This window comes from Carlito syrichta, unplaced genomic scaffold, assembly GCF_000164805.1.
Source record: "Carlito syrichta isolate Samal-C Ts95f unplaced genomic scaffold, Tarsius_syrichta-2.0.1 Scaffold302767, whole genome shotgun sequence".
Lineage (NCBI taxonomy): Eukaryota > Metazoa > Chordata > Mammalia > Primates > Tarsiidae > Carlito > Carlito syrichta.
In genome coordinates, this window is record NW_007246863.1 from 102,178 (window position 1) to 126,468 (window position 24,291).

The 24,291-nt window shown below is 36.2% G+C and overlaps 1 protein-coding gene across 1 annotated transcript in view; it reads left to right on the top strand.

Annotated features, from left to right (window-relative positions):
* SEL1L2 (SEL1L2 ERAD E3 ligase adaptor subunit) overlaps positions 1 to 24,291 on the top strand; it is a 138,959-nt gene that overhangs the window by 30,221 nt on the left and 84,447 nt on the right. Inside the window, exons 2-3 of the mRNA XM_008057119.1 lie at positions 3,997 to 4,049; positions 21,486 to 21,654. Coding sequence (XP_008055310.1) covers positions 3,997 to 4,049; positions 21,486 to 21,654 — 222 coding nt within the window. The remainder of the gene's footprint in view (positions 1 to 3,996; positions 4,050 to 21,485; positions 21,655 to 24,291) is intronic.

The following is a 24,291-nucleotide window of genomic DNA, read 5'->3' on the forward strand; positions in this document are numbered from 1 at the left end:
GGGGAAAATAATTGCCATTTCTTGATGTGAGGATTGGGCAGTGACATTGCAAAGGGATATGAACACAGGGAGTTGTGATTTTTGGGGGGCCACTGTTGTAAAAATCTGCAATAGTCTACCCTTAAGCCTCAGTGATTTATGTCTCTCCCACATGATTCTCACCCTCCCAAGATTGCCCAAGTCTTATCCTATCACAGTATCAAGTTCAGAATCCATGATCTCATGATCTGCCTCAGGTGAAGATGTCAATGCAAATCCATGTTTTGATTCTAACATCTGTGAACTAAAAAGGCAAGTTATTCCCCTATTTCTTTACATATTCATCATATATTAGAGAAGCAGGAAAACCACATTAGACAATGATGCCCAAAAAGGGAGGAGAGACTTATTTATTACTGGTCAATGGCAATTTGGAAATCCAGTCATGTGCATGTCAGAAGGTTTACCTACACCAGGGGTATGCAATGTTTATTGATAGGGGCCCAGTTCTACCACCTGGAAGTAGTTCCCTAATCTATTGTTCTCCTTGTCTCTTGCCAATATCATCTGGGTTTGACTTTGTCCTCTGAGTTGTCCTTCCCCCTACTTAAGAAATGACCCATGTTTGTGGTTGAGTAGCTTTCTCATTCTGCCTCCTATTCATAGAAAGATGGCAGCCTGGAGCCCTCTTTTCATTTTGAACTGTCTCAATTTCTTTTAGTACTAGCTAGTGGAGTTTTACTCAACACAACACTTTAAAAAATTTTATGAATTTTCTATGAATCTAAGGGAATTCGCTCCATGCCCCCCAAACACATGGATAATTCTTTTTGAGGCAGTGGGCTATAGTGCTAGTTTCTTCTCTACCACAAAATTCCTCTATCTCAGTGGAGGGGAAATAGTAAATCAAATCTCTAGTGTTCATAAAATGGTGTGTTCACATTATGTAAATTGATGTGCCCCATAAAATGTGCATCAGTCAAATTTTTGCAAAGAAAATGAAGTTTAAGTCATCATAGAAACTTGCTGATTAAAATCAACCTATTGTGAATCCTTTGGTAAAGTCCAGAGTTGCAGTGGTGTGGACAGGAGAGCTCTGGAGTCAGACCTGCATTTGAATCCTACTCTGCTCTGTGACACTTATTCTCACTTAGTGCCAGTTTCCTCATCAGTAAAACAGGAGTTACAAATATTCTGTGCTTGCTCTCTTGTTGGGATGTTACGAAGACTGAAGATAAAATATGTAAAGAGTCTAGTATAGTTTTCTCCTCTTGCTCAGATAAAATTATAATTCTAACTACAATTTGTTAAACTGAGTGAGACTTCAGTCCCCTTCCAAGGCTAACTTCATATCAAACATTTTTGATGGTATACTCATTTATATATATATACACACTATATATTTACTTTTTATTTATTTATTATGGTGAATTACTGCTCTACTATATGTATATTTATTTATTACTATTATACTATGTGCATTATAAAATATATTCCCAAAATAAAAATAGTAAAGGAGATTTTTTTAAAACCTCATGTAAGTAGAAGGTCTAATGTTTTCTTCCTGCACCTAGTAGTTTGTGTTTTTTCACAGAGAGTGCTGGAATTCGTGGCAATTTTAGGGGGAAGTGATGAAACGGTGTTACAAATCTCCAGTAATCACTAGCATTTTTTTAAATGGTATAAAACAACCTACTAGAAAATATTATGGGATGTACTTTTGGCAACAAAATGTTTCTCCAGTAATATAAGACTTCGTTTTCTTTAGGTGAAAATCTAAAAGCCTGAACTTTAGGAAAAAAATACATTTTTAAATAAGTTTCAGAACTGTTTTGGATTTCATTTCTGCTGAAAATAATGACCAATTATCTTTATCTTTTTTCCATGCTTTAAGTTACTGAGCAGTTAATTCCTTCAGTTATACTCTTACATTTCCTCCCATCTCCCTAATTATTTTATCTGCACTTCTACCTTTGATTACTGTTTTTGGCCCAGTAATTTTCATGTTACTCTTTGACCACTGACAGTTAGATTTTCTGGTCCAGTGTATAATATAAACTTTATTTCATTTAATATCCATAATTTTCTCCTCTTGCTCAAACACACATCACATTTTGTATTTCTTCTCTGTCTGCACATTCTGTACATACTAACTCTAATTTTATTCTATGTACTTTGGGGAATATAATAATGGGAATCTACCAAATCACATTACTTTTTCCAATTTCCTTTTTCTAGTTGTGATAATGGAGTTTAAAAATTACTAGACATTTACCATGACTGTAATATCAGTCATAGTGTCTGCTTTCTAATACACAAAATGTAATTAGGCTAAGTAATTTGCTTTGAAGAAACTTGAATTGAGAGATATCATACTATAGGCAAAGAATTAATAAATTCTAATAACATGAATTTTCTAATTGTGTTTTATTTGCCATAGTTCTTTTAAACTACTAATTTACATGTAATGTTATCTTGAAGGTGTCTTAAATTCTTTAAAGAAGATCATTTCATATAGTATTATTTTTACTATATAGCTAACATTTATTAAACACTAATATGTATTAAGTACTGTGCTAAATATGTGAACTAGCTCACTTGATTATCATAACAAATTAATAAAATAGGTACAAAATCAGAGCTAGAACATAACCCGTTTGACTTAAAGACCATATGGTGGACCATGATGCTATGTTGCCTCTGATAATGAATATTCATGGTCCCCAAATGATCACTTGACAAACTTGAGATAAATCTTCATTTGTAATAATATTCTTATTTTAGTATAATCTATTTCATATCCTGAGCCTAAGGAGCAATTCTAATGCATACAATAGTATCAAATATATATACTCTTCTAAAGAATTTGGAATACTTTATTAATGCATGACTCATCATGCAGTTATTAAATTTTTATTTAAGATTTGCCGGTTATTTCTCTAGTTTAACAGAAGACTAATATCAAAGCACCTGGAACTAGTTTCTGTAAGGTCTTGCTTACAAAATAAACAGAACTGATAAGGAATTGCAACACTGCTGCCAAATGCCGATGTTATTCAGTGAGGGAAAGAATAAAATATATCAATAAATACAGTGTCAGCGATAACAGAAAATTCATGATTTGCTCTTAAAGTACAAGCTTGTAACATTTTGGAAATATAAAAATTTCAACTATCCCATATTGACCCTGAGACAAATTCTCTAATCCATGAAATGTGAACATATCACCTATTTCTATGCTATACTTCCTGAAACATATATGATCATTTTTACAATGCATTAAATCAGTTTACAGTAATTGAAAATTATCAGTCCTAATAATGTAGTAAAGTTGACATATCATGATGTGTTATCTGTCATCTCAAGTTTTCAAAGACTTGTTTTTCTAAGTATGTAAGAAATTTCAAGCATTATGAAAAAGTTAAATATACCAATAATTATGTATGTATGCTACATGATATATATATATTTTATTAAAAGATTCACTAAAAATTTGTTGAAAATTATTTTTTCAAATTCCAAGACCTAATGTAATTATCAGTCTACATTTCTCAGATGTTTGTATTCTTCAATTAATTTTTAGTAGCTCTCTAACATATGGATTAGACTCTAAAAGTAAAAAAGATTGTATTTCTTCTGTATTTTAATATCTTCTATTAATAGATGGCATTCATTTGCATAGATACTTTTAATTAAATACATTTCTAGCTCAGAAAGTTTTCTACTATTATAACTTGCTCTATTATCTGTAGAACCCTTTCATTTTATTAACTCAATTTCAGAATGCTTGATTAAAATATTTATATTATTTCTGGTGTCAGTTATGTCTTTATAAATTATCAGTGAAGGAATTGTTCTTAACATATTATTAGTAACTCTAAGTTGTAAATTATGTTTGACTATTATTTTTAGAGTTCTAAAAGTTTTCTAGGGAGTTTTTTTAGCAAGATACTATAATTAGTGAAATTTTAAAAAGAAAATATTTTCAAATTTTATAAACATTTTTGTACATTGCAGCTATTGAAGCAGAAAAACATAAAAGACAAAAAGAAAGAAATGTCACCACACAGGTAAATATTTTGCTAAGTTGTTAAATTTTTTCAATATAAAATTTAGATCATAGGCACTATTATTTATTCAGCATGTTCAGAATTTCTTAAACAGGTAATTATTAACCATTGTTTCTGTTATTTTTTTGGAAAATTATCAATCAGTATTATCCCTTCATTCATTCAACAAACTTTTACTTAGTCTCTGTGAGAGGATAAGACTGTCATCAGGTCTGAGTCTTCTCTTAGTCATGGCTTCCCTGAGGTTCTAAATATTAAGACACAAAGGGCAGAGACCAGTCTGGTTCACAGTGCCACAGATGTTTATTAACCTTTAAACTGTATTAACCTCTCGATGTATTCTGACATGTTGGAAGTAGGCAATTCTAATTTTCAGTCTGTTCTCAATCCAGGAACCTGTCTACTCCTGTAAATGTAAGTAGTTTCAAGTTAACTCCTTTGCTTGAATCTCTTTAGTGGCTTCCTGCCTCACACAGAGTGAAACCAAGGTCATTACAATGGCTTGCTTACTGGGCTCTGTGGTCTGGCACCCCTGTTTTTCCTCTGATAGCAGCTCTTACTACAGTCTCCCTTATATCATTCCAGACACACTGGGTTCCATGCTGTTCCTCAGAAAGCCCAGTCATGTGCCTGCCTTTCTGCTTGGAATTCCTTTGCACCCAGATATCCATGTGGCTCCCTCCCTCACCTTCTTTAGGTCTTTGTTCAAATGTCATCTTTTCAGAGGGTCCTTCACTGGACTGTCTCTAAATTTGCACTCACTCCATCTAAAATTGCAAACTCCATCACAACACCTTCTCCTCATTCCCTTCCCTGCTGTATTTTTTCTCTCAGAATTATCACCATGTAACATACAGTATTTTATTATGTTTGTTGTCACTCTCCCTCCACTAGAATGTAAGTTTCATGAGAGCAAGGAACTTCATCTGTGTTGTCCACTGCTGTCATCCCCAGTCACTAGAACAGTACCTGGTGCATAGCAGGCATTTAGTAAATGCTTATTGAATTAACAAATAAATCTTACATTCAAATGTAGGTAGTAAACTGTGAGAAATGTTTACATAAATTAAAAACTCCTTTTTTACATTGTGACATTTTCCAAACCTTTTTTTTTTTTTTTTTGAGTTGGAGTCTCACTCCGTTGTCCAGACTGGAGTGCAGTGGCCGCTCCCGGCCACTGCAGCCTCGACCTGCTGGGCTCCTGCGATCCTTCCGCCTCAGCCTTCCAAGTAGCCGGAATTACAGGCACGCGCTACCACGCCCGGCTGATTTTTTTATTTATTATAGAGATGAGGTTTTGCTGCCCAGGCGGGTCTCGAACCCATGGGCTCAGGCAATCCACTCACCTCAGCCTCCCAAAGGCGCAGGATTACAGGCTGAGCCACTGAGCCCGGCTTCTAAACCTTTTTAAAGAGAAATTTACTTTCTCTTCTATCACTATAACTACCACATCCCATAATTAGCAGTGGGGTTACTATCAGCAGAAATAGAAATGAGCTTCAACTAAATCTCATAGTTTGTCCTCAGGCAGGTAGAGATTGAAAGGACATCCATTTCATCAGGTCACCTTTCTCTTGTGGGTTCTTGACATCTTGTGATGTGCAGTGCGTTTTCAGTAACACTTGAAATCATCCCTACTGCTTGACATTAAGGATGCTGCTCAGATTCATAAGTGCCCAGCTTTAGTAGAAAAGGCCTATAGAGTAAATATGGGAAAGTATCCCTCTCTACTCAGGGAAAGTCTAGGCACAAAAGAAAACTAGAAAGTACTCTAAGAGATCTCAGAATATTGGAAAGTATCAAAAATAAAACAAAAATGAAAATACTTCCTTTGTGTCAAAAATAAAGGGTAAATATTCCAGGGTAGCCTGTTTGTAGACTGTGTATCACACACATTTTATAATGCATTGATCTGCATTATAAAAACTTCCTTAGCACCAGTTTCATAGAATACAGACTGCAGAAATGAAAAGACCAAAGGTTACAAATGACTCTATTGCAGAATTCCCTTACATTCATACTGCACTACAGCCAGAATAAAGTACCTGTAGTTCACTGAACTTGCCATATTGTTTCATGGCTCCTCGGCATTGAATAGAATACTCTCTGGCTGAAAACACCTTATCCCCATCTCTACCCTCACTGTAGACCTCCAAGGTTATTTTTATAGTTATCTTTCATAATAATTACCATACATTATAATTTTTTTTAAAAACCACTCACCTGAATAGAGCTGTTCTTTCCCTAGTTATTCTCTCTTTCTGGCTTTACAACTTTACAGTTCACCAAAAAAAAAAAGGTAATTTGTTCCTCTATCCCCCAGCACACACTTTTTAAAAGGACACTTGCACACTTCAAAAAAAGCTGAAAGATGCTTTGTCTTGTGTTAAGGATCTTGTATTTTCAGGAGTTCTGTGTATTATTTCCTTGAGTATTAAAGAATGATCATGATCACAGAAATAATATTCCTCCCCAACCCAGGTATTCAATGCACTACCAGGGAGTAACTGAGGAATTAAGGAAGCAATTCTAGGATATGGCTCAGGGGCCATTATGACAACCACCATCACCAAGAACAATGATGAAAACGCGAAAACATGGAAAAAGTAGCCTGGTTCTCATTGTTGAACCCTTTCACCAGAGTGCTCAATTCCTTCTATGCTTCACATAAATAGACACATTTTTCTCATTTTCAGATTAACATTTTGGCCCAATATATAATCAGACTTTTAAAAAACATATTTGGTACCTCCATTCACGACATTATATTCAGAATCATATTGCAGTTACATAACATTAAACTTTATAAAACACCTTCACATGTACCATTTATTTCTTCTAACATCTTTGTGAAAGATGTTAATTGGTTGTAAACTATAAGTAATTGGTTATTTAAGTGGTTAATGGTTATCTGTTTTGCAGATTAGAATAATTAAGCTCATTCAAATGTTAAGAGATCTTTGTATTATAAATTTTCAATACAACCATTCATTCAACACAATGCCTACCATATATTATATACAGTAATTAGATTTGAAGTTTCCCAAATTTTTTTTAGTTTTGTGAAACCTCTATTTGATATTACTTAACTTGATTGTGACTTCTGACAGGTGAGACAGTATCTTTTTCATCTTTTTTTAGTGTGATGTGTTGTGTATAGTAGATACAATAAAAGTTTATGGGTTTAATTAAATACGCTACTACTGTCTATTTAAGACTTGGTTATAAAATGTGTGTATTTTCAGCCAGGCATGGAGGCTCAAGACTGTAATCCCAGCACTTTAGGAGGCAGAGGTAAGAGGATTGGTTGACCCCGCAGGTTCGAGAACAGCCTGGGCAACTTGGTGATACCTTCATCTCTACAAAAAATCAAAATATTAGCCGTGCCGGGGTCCAGCTCCAGCAGGTTCAGGGTTTCCCGAAGGATGAGCAGCATTGGTGAAGGAGTGAACACAGACCCAGTGCTTGTGTGGTACTGCTCGTTTATTGCTGGCAAATCTGTGATTTATATACCTTTTTGTTACATAGTCTTTTGGGTGACATACTTGAGAAATCTTTTCTTGACATTACTCAAATTCTCCAAAACAAGTTTCTTGAAACATTAATGATGGTTATGTGCAACTTTCTGAGTGTTTTTCTCATATTTTTATGGTTAGGTGGACAGTCATGTGAAACCTTTCACATACTCTTCTCATTCTTTAGCAATTAGATACAATCACTTTTCTTGAAGCTTTGAAACAAAACTTAGATGATTATTCCTTTAAAGCTAAACACACTCATAACACAAAAACACCATTACCCTATACTTGAATACCCATTACCTTTCAAAATTAAACATAATCTATGTATTAAAACTAATATTTAATCTTTTCCTAGAAATCACGTAACAGCAAAAGTTAACCTGTTATATATTTAACTATGGCCAGGTACACTCTAGCAAATGTTTTCTGTCACAAGGAACTAAACTTTTATTTGTGTAGCTATAGAAAAACCAATTTCCAGAACAATGACATTTCTTGGGGTTCTGCCAGTACAAACTGCACAACAATCTACAATTAGTGGGCCTCCATCTGCAGCCCCAGTTTCTTAACATACTGTTGATTCCCCTTAAGGGGGTAAAAGATTTATCTAGTAATTTGATGAAAATTTCTGACCTCGTCACTTCAAGATGGGCAATTATCTTTCCTCTCTGTGCTATAACTGCAGGGTGAATTGATAAAATTTCCCGCAATCCCCCAGAGTCTATTTTCTGTGGTTGGTTAGCAAGCTGTAGTTTCTCAACCCCTAGGATTTCCACTGGCAGCATGACTAAGCAAAGCAGGAGAAGCAGAACAACCACTTTCCCGGACGTGCCATGCCGTCCGGGGTCATCAGTCTCCTTGACCATGTCAGAAGGCACACCTTTGCAGTTGGTCCCCAACATAGCCGGGCGTGGTAGCACGCGCCCACAGTTCCAGCTACTTGGAAGGCTGAGGCGGAAGGATCACCCTGAGTCCCGCAGGTAGATGCTGGGGTGGCTGTGAATGTGCCACTGCACTCCAGCCTGGGCGACAGAGTAAGACTCCAACTCAAAAAGAAAAAAAAAGTGTATTTTCCATCCTTGGGACATTTATTTTCTTTCTAATCACCTATCTTGGGGTCATACTTCTCTAAAAGTTACCTTCACCTTCATTTTAATTGATACCCAGTTGTCTTCTGAGGATTTCTTCCTCTGTAGTCCTCTCAAGGTTTTCTCTCACAACCCACTTGTATTGGTCCAGGATGAAGTGTTGGGTATCCTTCTCCCTCCTGTTGCTATACTCTCATTGGGAAAGCAGTAAGAAATGAGGATAGAAAAGTATTTCGTGGCCTTCCTCTCCCCTTCTGCTTTTGTCTTTATTCTGAAGATTTCAGTATTCATGAATCCTAGCTGCTCAGTTCCCTTACTTAGATCTTCTTGCCTCCAATAATCACATCCCCTTCTCCACTCCCATGGTCATAATCTAGCCAATGCCTTTTCTAAATGAAAACTTCAAAGATTCAAGTCTCTAATAACCACTGATGCCTTTCCAGGCTGTTCTATAAATGCTTTAGTCCCACCAGGACCTCAAATCCATTTACTGCTCATTGCTCTTCTCATATTCTCATTTCTTTTCTTACTTGTCTTAGAGTTGATGGCTCATCACTTCAGAACCACAGTTCATTTTCTAAAACCTATGGGGAAAAATGTATTTCTGAAGTCAAATTTTAAGAAAATTGTGTGGTAAAATGTACCTAACATAAAATTTACCATTTTAGCTATTTTAAATTATATGGTTCAGTGGTGTTAAAATTATGCCCATATTGTTATGCAACGAATCTCCAGGACTCTTTTCATCTTGCAAAACTGAAACTCTATACCTATTAAACAGTAATTCTCTATTTCCCTTTACCCCCCCAGCTCCTGGCAACTAACATTCTACTTTCTGTATCTATGAATTTGACTCCTTGTTCCATGAAAGGGCCAGATATGCTTAGCGACCCCAAATGTCAAAGGAGCTGAAAGACAAAGAAGGCAGACAAATCCTATTGTTGGGGGAACTTACAGACAAAAGTATGGTCATAGATGGCTGCAAGACAGGCAGACCTCCACACTGTTACTCCCAAGACCTGGGGGTTATAGACCATAGGAAAGAATGTATATGCTCCAGCAAGACAATTAAAGGCAAACCTCTAGAACAGGCAAGAACCCTATATACGTCATAGCCTCTACTTTGTGCGATAGCATCAAGCTTGACATGTTCTTATAATAGAAATAGTAAATAAAGTAGAAGTCAGGAAGCATTCATGAGACTGGGGCTAATCAGAAGTCAACATGGCAGATTCACATCCAAGATGGAGTCACTTTTGTCTCTACACTACCCTAGGTAACTCACCTAAGTGAAATCATACAGTAATTTTATGAAATCATATAGTGATTTCATTTTAATAGTTGACTTACTTCACTTAGCATAATGTCCTAAATGTTTATATGTCAGAATTTCCTTCCTTTTTACGGTTGAATTATGTATGTACCAAACTTCGTTTATTCATCTATACATTAATGGAAACTGAGTTGGTTACATCTTTTGAGTATTGTGAATAATGCTGCAATAAGCATGGGTGTGCAAGTATCTCTTCCGGACCCTGCTTTCCATTCTTTTGGGCATATACCCAAAAGTGGAAATATTGAGTCATATGTTAATTCCATCTTAAATTTTTGTGGAATTGTCACCTGTTTTTCACAGTGGCTTTACTACTTTATAAGAGGAGACCCCCAAACACCCTAGAATTTATGTATAAAAAATTGTGTATTTACTCTTACATATTTAAACTTCAGTCACCATCAAAGTGTTCTCCATTTGATGCAATACACCTATCAAGATGATTTTTCCACTGCTCAAAATAACTTTGAACTCAATTTTGATGCCTTTTAGTGCTTCTGCTGTTTTTCATTTCACCTCTTCCACATCAGTAAAATGTTTCCCTTTGAGGACATTTTTCATCTGGGGAAAAAAAAAAATAGTTGCTCAGGGTGAGATCAGTGAATAGTGGAGGTGGAGCATGTGGGGTCATGTTGGCTTTGGTCAAAAACTGCTGAGCACTCAGCACATTGTCAGCAGGTGTGCTTGTGAGTAACCCATCATGAAATGGACAAGCACATTGAAAGAATCTCCAAAAAAAAAATGCACTGAAGTCAAACTCTGTTTTTCACAACGCTAGCTGGTACACTGATGCTGATGGGTTCCTAGAACACTTACCTAGTGGAGGAAGCCTGTACTATAAGGGGCCTGCCCTTCAAAAGTTAATTACAGTTTTGGGGGGCCTCTTCCTAATATATTCCCACCAACAGTGCACAAGGATTCCAATTTCTTCAACACTTAATAATATTGTTGTTTATTTTGTGTGTATGTATGTTTTTAAATAATAACCATCCTAATGGGTGTGAGGTGGTATCTCATTGTGGTTTTGATTTACATTTCCCTAATGTTTAGTGACACTGAGCATATTTTCATATGCTTGTTGGCCATTTTATATCCTCTTTGGGAACATGTCTCTTCAGTTCCTTTGTTCTTTTTTTTTTTTGAGTTGGAGTCTCACTCTGTCGCCCAGACTGGAGTGCAGTGGCCACTCCCTTTGTTCATTTTTAAATCATGTTATTTGTTTTTTGTTGGCAAGGTGTAGTCTTTCTTTATATTCTGGATATCAACTTCTTATCTGATTTGCAAATATTTTCTTGCATTTGTGGGTTACCTTTTCACTGTAAGGATAGTGTTCTTTCACACACAGGCAGGAATTTTTAATTTTGATGTAGTTCAATTTACCTTTCTCTGCCCATGTTTTTGAGGTCATAGCCAGGAAATTATCATCAAATCCAATGTCATAAGTTTTCTTCTATGTTTTCTTCTAAGAGTTTATAGTTCTAGGTCTCACATTTAGGCCTTTGACTCATTTTGTGTTAAATTTTATATGTGGTTTAAGGTAAGGCCCAGCTTCATTCCTTTGCATATAGATATCCAATTTTCCCAGCACATTTTGTTGAAAAGACTTTTTTCCAACTGAATGGTCTTGGCATCCTTATTGAAAATCATTGGTCTATGTATATGTCTTTATGCCTGAGCCATACTCTTTTGATTACTGTAGCACTGTAGTACATTTTGAAATCAGGAAGTGTGAAGCCTTCAATTTTGACTTTCTTTTTCAAAATTGTTTTGGCTATTTGGGGTTCTTTGAGATTCTGTATGAATCTTTGAATGAATTTTTCTATTTCTGCAAAAAATACCATTGGAACTTAAAAAAATTTTTTTTTATTTTAAAGATGTGGGGTAGGCCGGGCATGGTGGCTCAAGTCTGTAATCCAAGAACTGGGAGGCTGAGGTGAGAGGATTGCCTGAGCCCATGGGTTTGAGTCCAGTCTGAGACCACGTCTCTACAATAAATCAAAAACGTAACCGGGCATGGTAGCATGCACCCGCAGTTCCGGCTACTTAGAAGGCTGATGTGGAAGGTTCACCTGAGCCCAGCAGGTCGATGCTGGGGTGGCCATGAGCGTGCCATTGCACTCCCGCCTGGGCAATAGAGTGAGACTCCAACTCAAAAAAAAAAAAGATGTGGGGTACAATTCAGGGTTAGGTATACAAATGTTCATTATGCCGTTACCCTAGTTGATGAGGTGTGCCCCACCTCCAGGCCGATTCCCACTACTGTCAATCCCACCTCCCCACCCCTCTGCAGTTTCCCGCTACTGCCAATCCTTTTCTTATAATATTATGATAATTGTTCAAAGTCTGCTTATGAGTGAGATTATGTGATACTTAGTTCTTTGTTTCTGCAGTAGATCACTCAGTATTATATTGCATCCAGATTGCTGTGAAACTCATAATTTTGTCCTTCTTTGGCTGCATAATATTCCATCGTGTATATGTGCCATATTTTATTTATTCTGTCCTTGTTTGATGGGCAGTGAGGTTGGTTCCATGTTTTTGCTATTGTAAACAATGCTGCAATAAACATACTTGTGCAGATATCTTTTTCATAGAGTGATTTGAGTTCCTCCGGGTATATTCCCAGTAGAGGGATTGTAGGGTCATGTGGAAGATCGATTTTTAGATCTTGTAGGAATCGCTACACTGTTTTCCACAGAGGTTGTATTAGGTTACACTCCCACCAACAATGTAGAAGTGTTCCCTTTTCCCCACATCCTCTCCAGCATCTGTTGTTTTTTGAGTTATTGATTATGGCCATCCTGACTGGAGTTAGGTGGCCATTGGGATTTTTAAAGAGATTGCATTAGAGCTGTAGATCGCTTTGGGTAGTACTGACATCTTAACAATATTAGGACTTCCAACCCATGAACACAAGGCATCTTTCCATTTATTTGTGTCCTTTTAAATTTTTTTCAGCAATGTTTTATTGTTTGTTTGTACAAGTTTTTTGTCTTATTGGCTACGTTTATTCTTAAGTACTTTATTCTTTTCAATTCTATTTTAAATGGAATTGTTTTCTTAATTTTTTTTGGATTGTCCATTTGTAGTATATAGAAACCCAACTGTTTTGTGTGTTGATTTTGTATTCTGCAACTCTGTTGTATTTATTATGCCTCACAATTTTTTGTGGAATCTTCTGAGATTGCTATATATAAGATCACATCTTCTTTGAACAGATAATTTTACTTCCTCCTTTCCAGTTTTATTTTTTCTTTGCCTAATTGCTCTGGCTAGGATTTCCAGTATTATGTTGAATGGAATGAAGCAAGAATGAACGTCCTTGCCTTGTTGCTGATCTTTTTATTTATTTATTAAAAACTTTTAATGTTTTATTTTAAAGATGTGAGGTACAATTCATGGTTAGGTATACAAATGTTCATTATGCAGGTACCCTTGTTGATGAGGTATGCCCCCCTCTTCCCCAGGCAGACTCCCACTAATGCCAATTGTTGCCAATCTTAGAGGAAAACTTTCAGTCTTTCATCCCTGAGTATAATGTGAGTTGTTGGTTTTTCATATAAGGTCTTTATTTATTATGTTAAGGTAATTTCCTTCTACTCCTAATTTGTTGAGTGTTTTTTTTAAATTGTGAAACCATGTTAAATCTTTGTCAAATGCTTTTTCTGCATCAAATGAAACAATCTTGTGGGTTTTTTAGCCATCATTCTGTAAATGTGATATATTACATTTATGAATTTTCATATGTTGAACCGTCCTCCAGGAGTAGATCCCACTTAATCATGATGTGTAATCCTTTTAATATGCTCCTGAATTCAGATTGCTAGTATTTCATTGAGGACTTTTGCAACAGTATTTATCAGAGATATTGGTATTCAGTTTTCTTCCCTTGTGTCCTTGTCTAGTTTTGGTACTAAGGAAATGCTAGCTTCATAAAATGAGTTTGGAAGTGTTCTATCCTCTTTAGTTTTTTGAAAGAGTTTGTGGCAGAATTGCAAAATTTGGGTTTGTATAACTTTAGAAATGCAAAAATGAATAAATATATATTATAATGTAAGTAAATAATGCAAAATAAAATGTGAGTGTAAATAATGTAAACATGTAAAATAAAATGTAAAATATAAAAAAGACAAAAAAAGAAACATATACTTAGCTCATATATTATAGAATACTCCTAGCAAAGCCTTGGGAAATATGTTGTTTTTATTAATATTTATCCAGCAAAACATATAAATATTCACATTAAATGGGATAAATAAAGAAAAGAAATAACCTTCAGCTCAGGTCAGTTTTTCCCACCAACTTACTTTGGGCACCAGACTAATGAAAAAGCTCTCAGTGTTCATATCTTTTCTGGATTTGGGAATTGCATGTAACATTGTGGGTTCCAATGAAATCACTTTCTTATGCAGATCTTCCATTTAGTTACTCCTCTTGCACTCCACTAAATTTAGTGACAAAATCTCAACCCTGATGAAATGCAGTTCTCTGTCAATTCCTGTTCCTGAGTAGTTGAATATGACTGAGAATAAACACAATCAGGCAGCCAGTCCCATTTTAATTTCATGACCACAGCCTCAAGGAGGACTTCAGTGTTTCCCAGTAAACCTGAACATCTCTCTAGTCAAATTTATTAATTCATATCTCTAAGGTTACTCTTTCATACTTTCTCCTCTCCTCAAAATTCTAACACACTCATCCCTCACTCTTAGATGATGTCCTTGCTAGGTTTTGTTTGTATTTTTCTCACTGAAAAAAACAGAAACAGAATGAAGAGCAATTCTATATCTACCTACAACCAGCTCTATCAACCTATCATTATCTCTAACCATGTGCACTGCCTCAGCCCCAGACACAAACTGCCTCAGGTACATCTCTACTGGGATGCTGTAAAGGTTTCTAAAACTTGATGTGCTGACTACTGGACTCTTGATTTTCCTCATCCCCAAACCTCTTCCTCCCCCTAATGTCTTAATGTCTCCAATGCCATAAGTGGTTTCTTCATCTATCAGTACTTGGGGGAAAGTCTTAAAGTCACCCTCCACTTATTTCTCTCATATCCAGTTATTTTGGTCTTTAAAATATATCCTGAATCTAGTCACTTTTAACTACTTCACTGTCACCAGCATCACCCATCTGAACTCCCTGGTCTCCTGCCTACATATTTGGCTTATTACAGCCTATTCACCTCATGGTATGGATTCCATTACACTTAAAACAAAATCCAAACACTTTATCACGCCCCACAGGGCCCTGCATGACCTGGTATTTGTTCTTTGACCTTTGACCATTCTCCCCATTACTCACCTTATTCCAGTCACCTTGACCTCTATGCAATTTCTGGAATATCCAAGTAGATCCCTACCTCGGGGCCGTTGTACTTATTTTCTCTCTACCTGGGATGATCTGGCAGTAGATCCCATGGCTTATCCTCGTCAACACACACTTCATCCTGGGTATCTACTCATATGCTTCCCCCTTAAAAAAAAAATTTTGGAGGGAGGCTCACCAATCTAAAATAGCACAATGGACTGAATAAGGAAAATGTGGTACATATATACAATGGAATATTATACAGCCATAAAGAATAAAATCATGTCCTTTTCAACAACATGGATGCAGTTGGAGACCATCATTCTAAGTGAACTATCACAGAAACAAAAAACTGAATACTGCATATTCTCACTCATAAGTGGACCCTGATCACTGAACATATGAGCTCAAAGGTAGGAACAACAGACATTGGACACTGCTAAAGGAGGGAAAGAGGGAGAAGAGATAAACGGTGCGTAACTACATACTGGGTATCAGGTCCACTATCAGAAGAAGAGAGGGTTTGCTAGAAGCCCAAACCTCACCTACATCAACTTACTTACATAGTAAATCCTCACATATACCCCACAATTCAATGCAAATAAAATAAAATAAATAAAAATACAACATTTTAAAATCTCAAAAATAAATCAAATAGCATACTCCATCACTTTCTAACACCTCACCCTGGATGGATCTTCACATGTTTTATCACCATGTGTAATTTTATATCGATATAATTGTTCATTATTTATCTCCTCAACTGAAAACTGAACTCCAAGAGTATATGCTCTTTACCGTTTTGTATAAGTCTCAGAAATGACAGAGATAGAGAGAGAGAGACACAGTCTCTAAAATTGAATGAGTGCTTGATAAATATTTGTGAATGAAAGAATGTCATTTATCAGTAGTTGTATCAAGGAATGAATGGAAACTTTCTGTCAGTAGCTCTAGTAAAAATTATTAAGAGAAAGAAGTGCTGAAATTCATGAAAAGAAAGTTTCTAGGATTTTTTTTTTTTTTTTGAGTTGGAGTCTCACTCTGTCGCCCAGACTTGAGTGCAGTGGCCACTCCGGGCCACCGCAGCCTCAACCTGCGGGGCTCCGGCGATCCTTCTGCCTCAACCTTCCAAGTAGCCGGAATTACAGGCGTGCGCTACCATGCCTGGCTAATTTTTTGATTTATTGTAGAGATGAGGTCTCGCTGCCCAGATGGGTCTCGAACCCGCAGGCTCAGGCAATCCACTCACCTCAGCCTCCCAAAGGCACAGGATTACAGGCTGAGCCACTGAGCCCAGCTAGTTTCTAGGATTTTAATAATCCATGTATCCCCTGTACCATGAATAGTTAATATGGCTGTATGTTTAGCTATAATTTTCTGCTTCTTGCATGTAAAGGCAGAATATAAATACAGACTCCAGTGTGTATCAGTTGTTAATGTTCTTGAATTTCAGAAAATTACTTTTACAGTGCATTTAGCAATTAATAAAAGTGTTATATTAGCACTATATTATTAGTATCACTCATGCTATTTTTTTTTTCCATTTTTACTTGCTGTTTTTCCATTTTCCCACATTACAAAATTTATCCTTGGACAGTTGTCTACTATTGTTATTTGGAGGACAGTGAGATAAATTTACATCTTCATTCCTCAAAGTCCACTGATCTTTAGTTTCTCTTGTGAGAGGATGCTCCTGCCTTTCCCATGCTTTAAGGAGACAAGGGTTTTCTCTGAAATAAAGAAATTCACACATTCATTATGCTCCCAGTGACTCAAGGCACTCTATTTTAAATGAGAAATATATTAAAACGATTATAAAGTGTCTATAATTGATTGAATACATAAAACATGAAATAGATAATATATTATGATGTCGACTTTAGACACTGTAGAGCAGGGAGCTACTGCTAACCAAGATGGAAAGAAACCACAAGTTCAGAGGAAGGGTGATCACTGTGGGTCACAGTGATATGGGAAGGCCATGGGCAGAGGGAGCTGGGCTTTGGAGCTGGGCTTTTGAGTAATATTGGGAATAATAAGAGAAAAGGGACAATGAAAACAGTATAAGCAAGGGAAGGAAGTAGGAAAGAACCTATTCTATTTAGGAAACAGTGAGTAGAAGAGCTTGGCTGTCATCAATGTTTGTGTAGGTGTGGGAGTAGTAAGAAATAAGGTCACTGTGACATTTTTAGGCCAGACTGTGAATAATCTGAGATTTTGTGCAAAGGGGTTTGATTGCATCCTGTTGTTGCCGAGGACTGAGGGATTCTGAGTTGCCAGTAATATGTTTAAAGGGATGCTTGAGAAAAACTTATCCAGAATGAATCCAAGATACAGAGAAGTGAAGAGGCAAGAGGACAATTAACGAGGTAAGAGAGTTTCACATGGATTGCCTGAGCCCACGGGTTCGAGACCCACCTGGGCAACTTGGCAAGACCTCATCTCTACAATAAATCAAAACTTAGCTGGGCGTGGTAGCGCGCGCCTGTAGTTCCAGCTACTTGGAAGGCTGAGGCGGAAGGATCACCAGAGCCCAGCAGGTCGAGGCTGCGGTGGCTGGGAGCGGCCACTGCACTCCAGCCTGGGCGACAGAGTGAGACTCCTACTCAAAAAAAAAAAAAAAAAAAGAGACTCTCACAACACAGCTTCTATCTCTGATTAAGAGATACAGATAACCTATAGATAGGTCCTGGGAGTTTAACAACACACTTACAAAAATCTATTCCATTGAGTTTGCTGTTTAAAAACTAAAATGCACATGGTAAGTCCTTCAACAGAAAATCCTGCCAACAATACTTCTGAAATATATCCAGATACCAAGCACTATCACCACTTCCCCCATTACCATCTTCTTATTTCACTGTTACCGTCACCTCTCACCTGGTTTATTTAATTGACCTCCTTTTTTCCTCACTCTTTCTTGACATACAAGATTCTGCACACAGAGAATGATCAGATGTTGCTTTTGAAATTTAAGTCATTCGATGTCACTTCTCTGATCAGAACTCTCCAAGGGGCTCCCATTCACACAGATCATGACTCACAATCCTGAGCCTGGCCTCTCAGGATTTATCACTCCCCTCACCCCCACTCACTCCGCTCAGCTACCTCATCTTCCTTGCAAAACTGTGTGCTCCTGCTTCAGGGCCTTTGCATTTGCTGTCCCCTCTACCAGAACTCTCATTCCTAAGATATTTGCCTAACTCCCTCCCTTCCCATGGGGTCTACTCAAATGTTATCAGAGAACTTCTCCCTAACCATCCTGAATCAAATAACACAAGTTTTATCACTCCCAATGCCTTCCCTTTGGAAAAAAAACCTCATTTCATCAGTTGATGATTATCTTCCCTACCAGATAATTGGCTGCATGAGGGCAGAGACTTTTTTGTTATTGCTTATGACTGTATCCCCAGATCTTAAAAGAGGACTTGAGATAGGTGTTCAATAAATACGTGTTTTAAATTATATATTATTTGGATGCCTTTGAGAGTCAGGGACAAGCCTCTCTGTCTTCTGAGACTCCCTAGTACTTGCTCTACTCACTGGCACTAGGTGAGAAAGGAACCCAATGTGAGGAAACTGGCCTCTGTAGAAAGAAGGAAGTGGTAGAAACACTAGACAATCACAAGCACTCCCCAAGCTTGTACAGCCTCCTCAACCTAGATACTAGCTATTTTTTAACTGAAAAAAAATAAATCCCATTCTTTTAATGACAATAACATATAATAATCCCACTATACCAGAGAATGCAGGTTGCTCATCAAAGTCCATGTTCTCTTCTTCCAGACACCTAGGTAGATTGTGTTTCCTAGCCCCCTTGCAGTTAGGTGGGGCCATGTAATGATTTTCAGCTAATGGAAAGTGGCTGAAAGTAATATTGCCACGTTCAGACCTGGCTTATTAATGAAAAGAAAGCAAAGCAAATCAAGCGAAACAAAACAAAAATCCTTTCTGCACATGATCTTCCATGCTCTTTCCCTCTCTATCTGCTAGATGTTGATGCTCAGGGAAACCTTGGAGTCCACATGTTGAAACTGGCACAGCACTATCTGCCTGGGTTCCTGAATGACAGCATGGAGTAGAGCTGTCACTGACTTGAACACCTGACTATTGATTTTGAGACTTGATTATCTGACTATTGATTTTGAGCCATGATATGTTATGGTTTTATTTGATAACATGTAATATTTTGGACAGACACTAAAAATATTCATTACTTATCTGAAATTCAGATTTAACTGGGAGTCTTTTTATTTGCTGAATTAGTCTGCCTTATAATTTAAAATCACATTTAAAATTATTTGTCCACACAGAAACTTGTACATGGATACGTGTAGTAGCATTACTCATAATAGCCAAAAGGTGGAAACAACCCAAATGCCCATCAGTGGAATAATAGATAAACAAAATGTGGTATAACCATATCAGTAATATTATCTGGCCATACAAAGATTTGGAGTGCTGATACATGCTACAACATGGATCAACTTTGAAAACATTATGCGAAGTAAAAGTAGTCAGTCGCCAGAAACACACATACTATATGATTCTATTCATATGAAAGTACAGTATAGGGAAATCTGTAGATACAGAACATAGATTAATGGTTGCTTAGGGCTGGCGGTAGGGAGGGTGGGGATATAGGAAGATTGATAGCACAAGGATTCATGGTTTCTTGAGGTGAAAAAAATGTTCCAAAATCGACTGTGGTGATGGTTGCACATATCTGTGCATATTCTAAAACAATTGAATTGTATACTTAAGTGAATTGACTTATGGTATATGAGTGCAATCTCAATAAAGCTTTTTTTTTTTTTTTTGAGTTGGAATCTCACTTTGTCCCCCAGATTGGAGTGCAGTGGTACACTCATGGCCACCGCAGCCTCGGCATGCTAGGCTCAGGTGATCTTTCCGCCTCAGTCTTCCAAGAAGCTAGAACTACAGGTGCACACCACCATGCCCAGCTAATTTTTTTTTAATTATTGTAGAAACAAGGTCTCGCCAAGTTGCCCAGGCTGGTCTCGAACCCCTGAGATCAGGTAATCCTCTTGCCTTGGTCTCCCAAACTGCTGGGATTACAGGGTTGAGTCACTGCGCCCAGCAGTAAAGCTATTTTTATAAAGTCCTTTACATGCCTTTACATGTCTCTGCATGCTCTGGCTCCTGGGTCGCTGCTTTGATGTCTCTGCTACCACACAGAAAGGATTTAGCATTCCAGAAAGTGATCTTGGAAAGAGAGTTTAAATTGATACGAAGAAGATAAAGATGTGGGGGTGGGGGGCAGGGAGGGGAAGGGAGGTGGGATTAACGGTAATCAATACCTGTCTGGGGACGGGCGGCGGGCACACCTCATCAACAAGGATACCTACATGATGCATATTTGTATGCCTAAACCTTAACTGTAGCCCACAATTTAAAAAACAAAAATGCTAAAGATAAAAATAAAAAATAAAATAAAAAAAAGAAGATGAAGATGAAGACAAAGAAGAAGGAGAAGGAAAGAAGAAGAAAGCAAACAAAAAAAACCTTGGCCCTCGTTAGAAGTAATAATTGACGAATTAAAAAAAATTATATAATTTGTTCTGAAAAAGTATATATGTAAATCATGAATATTTACCTCCATAAAGCTTTTAATTTTCTCTCTTAAGATCTGCGTTATTTTCTACTAGTCAAAAGCAACCTCTCAATCCCATCACCCTAATAAAAATAGATTTGTTGTATAACTTCTGAAACGTATTTTGGGAAAATATTGTTTTACATTTTCTTTATAGCCAGTTATAAGATTTTCTATACTTTCCACCCATTATAAATTTGTTGTAATAAGTAAGGCAATATCAACTTCTTTTTTTTAGCACACGCAATTGATATCACCATGACAACTTAATAGTGGAAGAGTAAATTGGTTAAATTCTCCTATTTTATTTATAACATTTAGCTTTTAATGCTCGGCTCTGCAGTTCAGATGACAATATAATAGGTTTAAAAGGTTTTTATTCATAAAACATATGGAATTCTAAAGTGAAGTAAGCCATCTGTCATTTTGATTTGAAAAAAGCAAGAATTAAAGTAATTACAGTAAGCTTGTGTTTTTGCCATGAATAGATTAACTTTTTCATTTTTCTGTTGTTTCTTTAGAAAACTTACACATGAACAAAATGAGCAAAAATCTTTTTCTCTGTAGGTATCAGTGAATGAAATCAAACAATTTTTATCGCATATACTGGAACAAAGAAAATCAAGTAAAGTAATCAGAAACAGAGAAAATCTCTTAGAAAAAAAGAAGAATCAACATAAAATAAGAATAAAAGGAATTCAAAATAAGCACCTCTTGAAGAGAAATAAAAATCATTGTAAGTAGAATACCTTCTCATATATAAATTAAAAATGACTACAGGTAATCTAAAATCAAATTTTAGAGCTGCTTTTTGAGAAGTCAGAGGATATAGTCATAAATATTTATACATACAGCAGCATCAAATTGTCTCAGCTTTTGCCCCTGTCTTAGATTCAGAATTTGTACTGATGATAATAAACAAAATTGATAATCAGGTGTCATGAAGGAAAAAAATCTCCAAAATTATGTGGATTACACATTTATCAGCTATTTTGCTAACAGAAACTCTAATACTTTGAAGGAAACCACAATTAATATAGTGGTTTTTTTTTTTAGTTTAACAATCTAAAACTCTCCCTAATAAAAACATACCTGATCAGTTGATAGATTCCTCTGGATACAAAAAGTTCTAGAAAATATTAATAATGTATCCATAGAGTCTGTGTGCAGAAGTTAATCGGTGCTTAATTATAAAATTTAAGTATCATTTTCAACATTTAATTCAAGTCTGATGCATGAAAGATTTCTCTTTTGTAACAGATATGAATGAATTTCTATTTTATTAACATCTTATTTAAGAGAGGGAAACTTCTTTGGCAAAGAAAATTTAAGAATACCAGTTTTTAATGACATAAAATTATGTACATATCTAAATTTATTTTAAATCTAAATATTATACATTGAAACATTTATTTATTTTTTACATAGAAACATGACCTCCTTTGTATTTAGCATAGGTCTTTTGATTGGCCTTTCTAGTATAAACAACACCCAAACTGTCTCATTTATGATTTCCCTTCTCAGTTTTCCAATGTTATATGAAACTAAAGACATCTGAAGCAATCTTGGGCAGAATCCTTTCAGATATTTTCAGACTTTTCCCTAGTCATTTACAGATGCCTCATCTACAATTAAATTGGATAATTTTAAATGACTTTTTTGAATGAAATTTTTTCAATAGTATTTCAATTGCTTTATATTGAAACACTCATGTTTTCTTTTTGCACTTAGATGTAATCAGTTTGCATATTGTTCTATTAAGTTCCATAATTATATTAACAGTACAACTCTACAAATAAGTTTGGGACCAAGCACTCCTTACTCTTGGTAAGTGTACAAGGAGTAAGAACAAGTGTATACATGTACTAAAGATATTCCACTAACTGCAAGCATTCGGTGTGCCGTGCACCTCAGTAAGTGGGATGGATAGAAGAAATGAAAAACTTTGATTAATTTGGCAAATAAGGTCTGTAGAGGTTGCTTCAGTGTGCTTCTGTTGTTTAAAAGAGTAAACAGAACTAACAGCTGTGTACTGTTTCAGAACTAACAGCTATAGTGTATGCAACAGATTTCAAAAATCACTTTTAGAGTGATCAAACCTAAGACTTCAAAGAAATGTCTTGCTATCCTCCAGGCCTCCAGGGAGTGTATAGGCATTCATTGTTGTCGCCTATTAAAAGTTCTTCCAAGGACATTTAAGAACCCTTCAAATGAGATCCTTTTCCCTTACATGGAAGTGGTCATATTATTGCCTAATAATAATATGTAATAACCTAATTCTAACTGAGCATTTTCTATATGGTTTTAAATACTTTATTCAACATAAGATAGGTTTCTATTGTCTCCGATCTATAGATGTGAAACCAGAAGCACAGAGAAATAAGGTACTTGGCTTAGCATCCCCCAAATAATACACATCTAGAAACTAGGGTTTAAACTTGGCTGGTCTGGTGCCAGAGTCCTCTAGTTCTTAGCCACTGTCAAGAAATTTTAATCCCAAGCTTCTCAAAACAGTTTTTGGAAAATTTCGCACTACACAATAAACGTGAAGCAACTTCGTAAGCACCAAATTTATTTGAAGGTTGTAAGAGAAAATAAATAATGGCAAATAATTTAAACCATTTTAGTTTCAGAACTAACAGTTATAGTGTATGCAATAGACTTCAAAATTTGCATTTTGAGTGCTCAAACCTAAGACTTCAAAGAAATGTCTTGCTGCCCTTCAGGCCTCCAGGGAGTATACATGCATTCATTATTGCTGCCTATTAAGAGTTTTTCCAAGGACATTTGAGAAACCCTGTCTTATAATAGTTATAATATCCACTCATAAAGATTAAGATAAATTAGAAAATAGTGTTCTTCTGACAGAAGCATATACAAAAAAGTGATCACATCTAATAAGACCAATAGATAGAAATTGAGAACCATGGGATTCCAGAGGAGGGAGAGATTAGTTTTGGGACTGGAAGAACTGTTATTGACCTTAGTCTTTGTTCTTTTCTGAGAGTACTGCTGATAAAAAAAAATTTGGATTTTTAAATCTTAATATTTTAAGGTTATTTCCTCCTCACATTTACCACCAAAGATTGCTTCACTGCTCAGTTGATATGACGTAGAAATTTTGACATGCTCAACTACTTGGGGTATCAGTCAGGGATCTGGCAGAAAACAAATGGCACATTTAAACCGAGTCATTTGAGAAAAGTTTAATAAAGAGACTATCTCTGAAAATGTAGACAGGATGTAGGAAACCACACATTTCCCTCCAGGTTAGTCACAGCAACAGCATTAACACCTCGTAGCCCTAAAGTCCCACAGGGCAATCATGGCTACTGGAATGCTGAGAAAGAGAACAAGGGGTATGTGGAGAAGA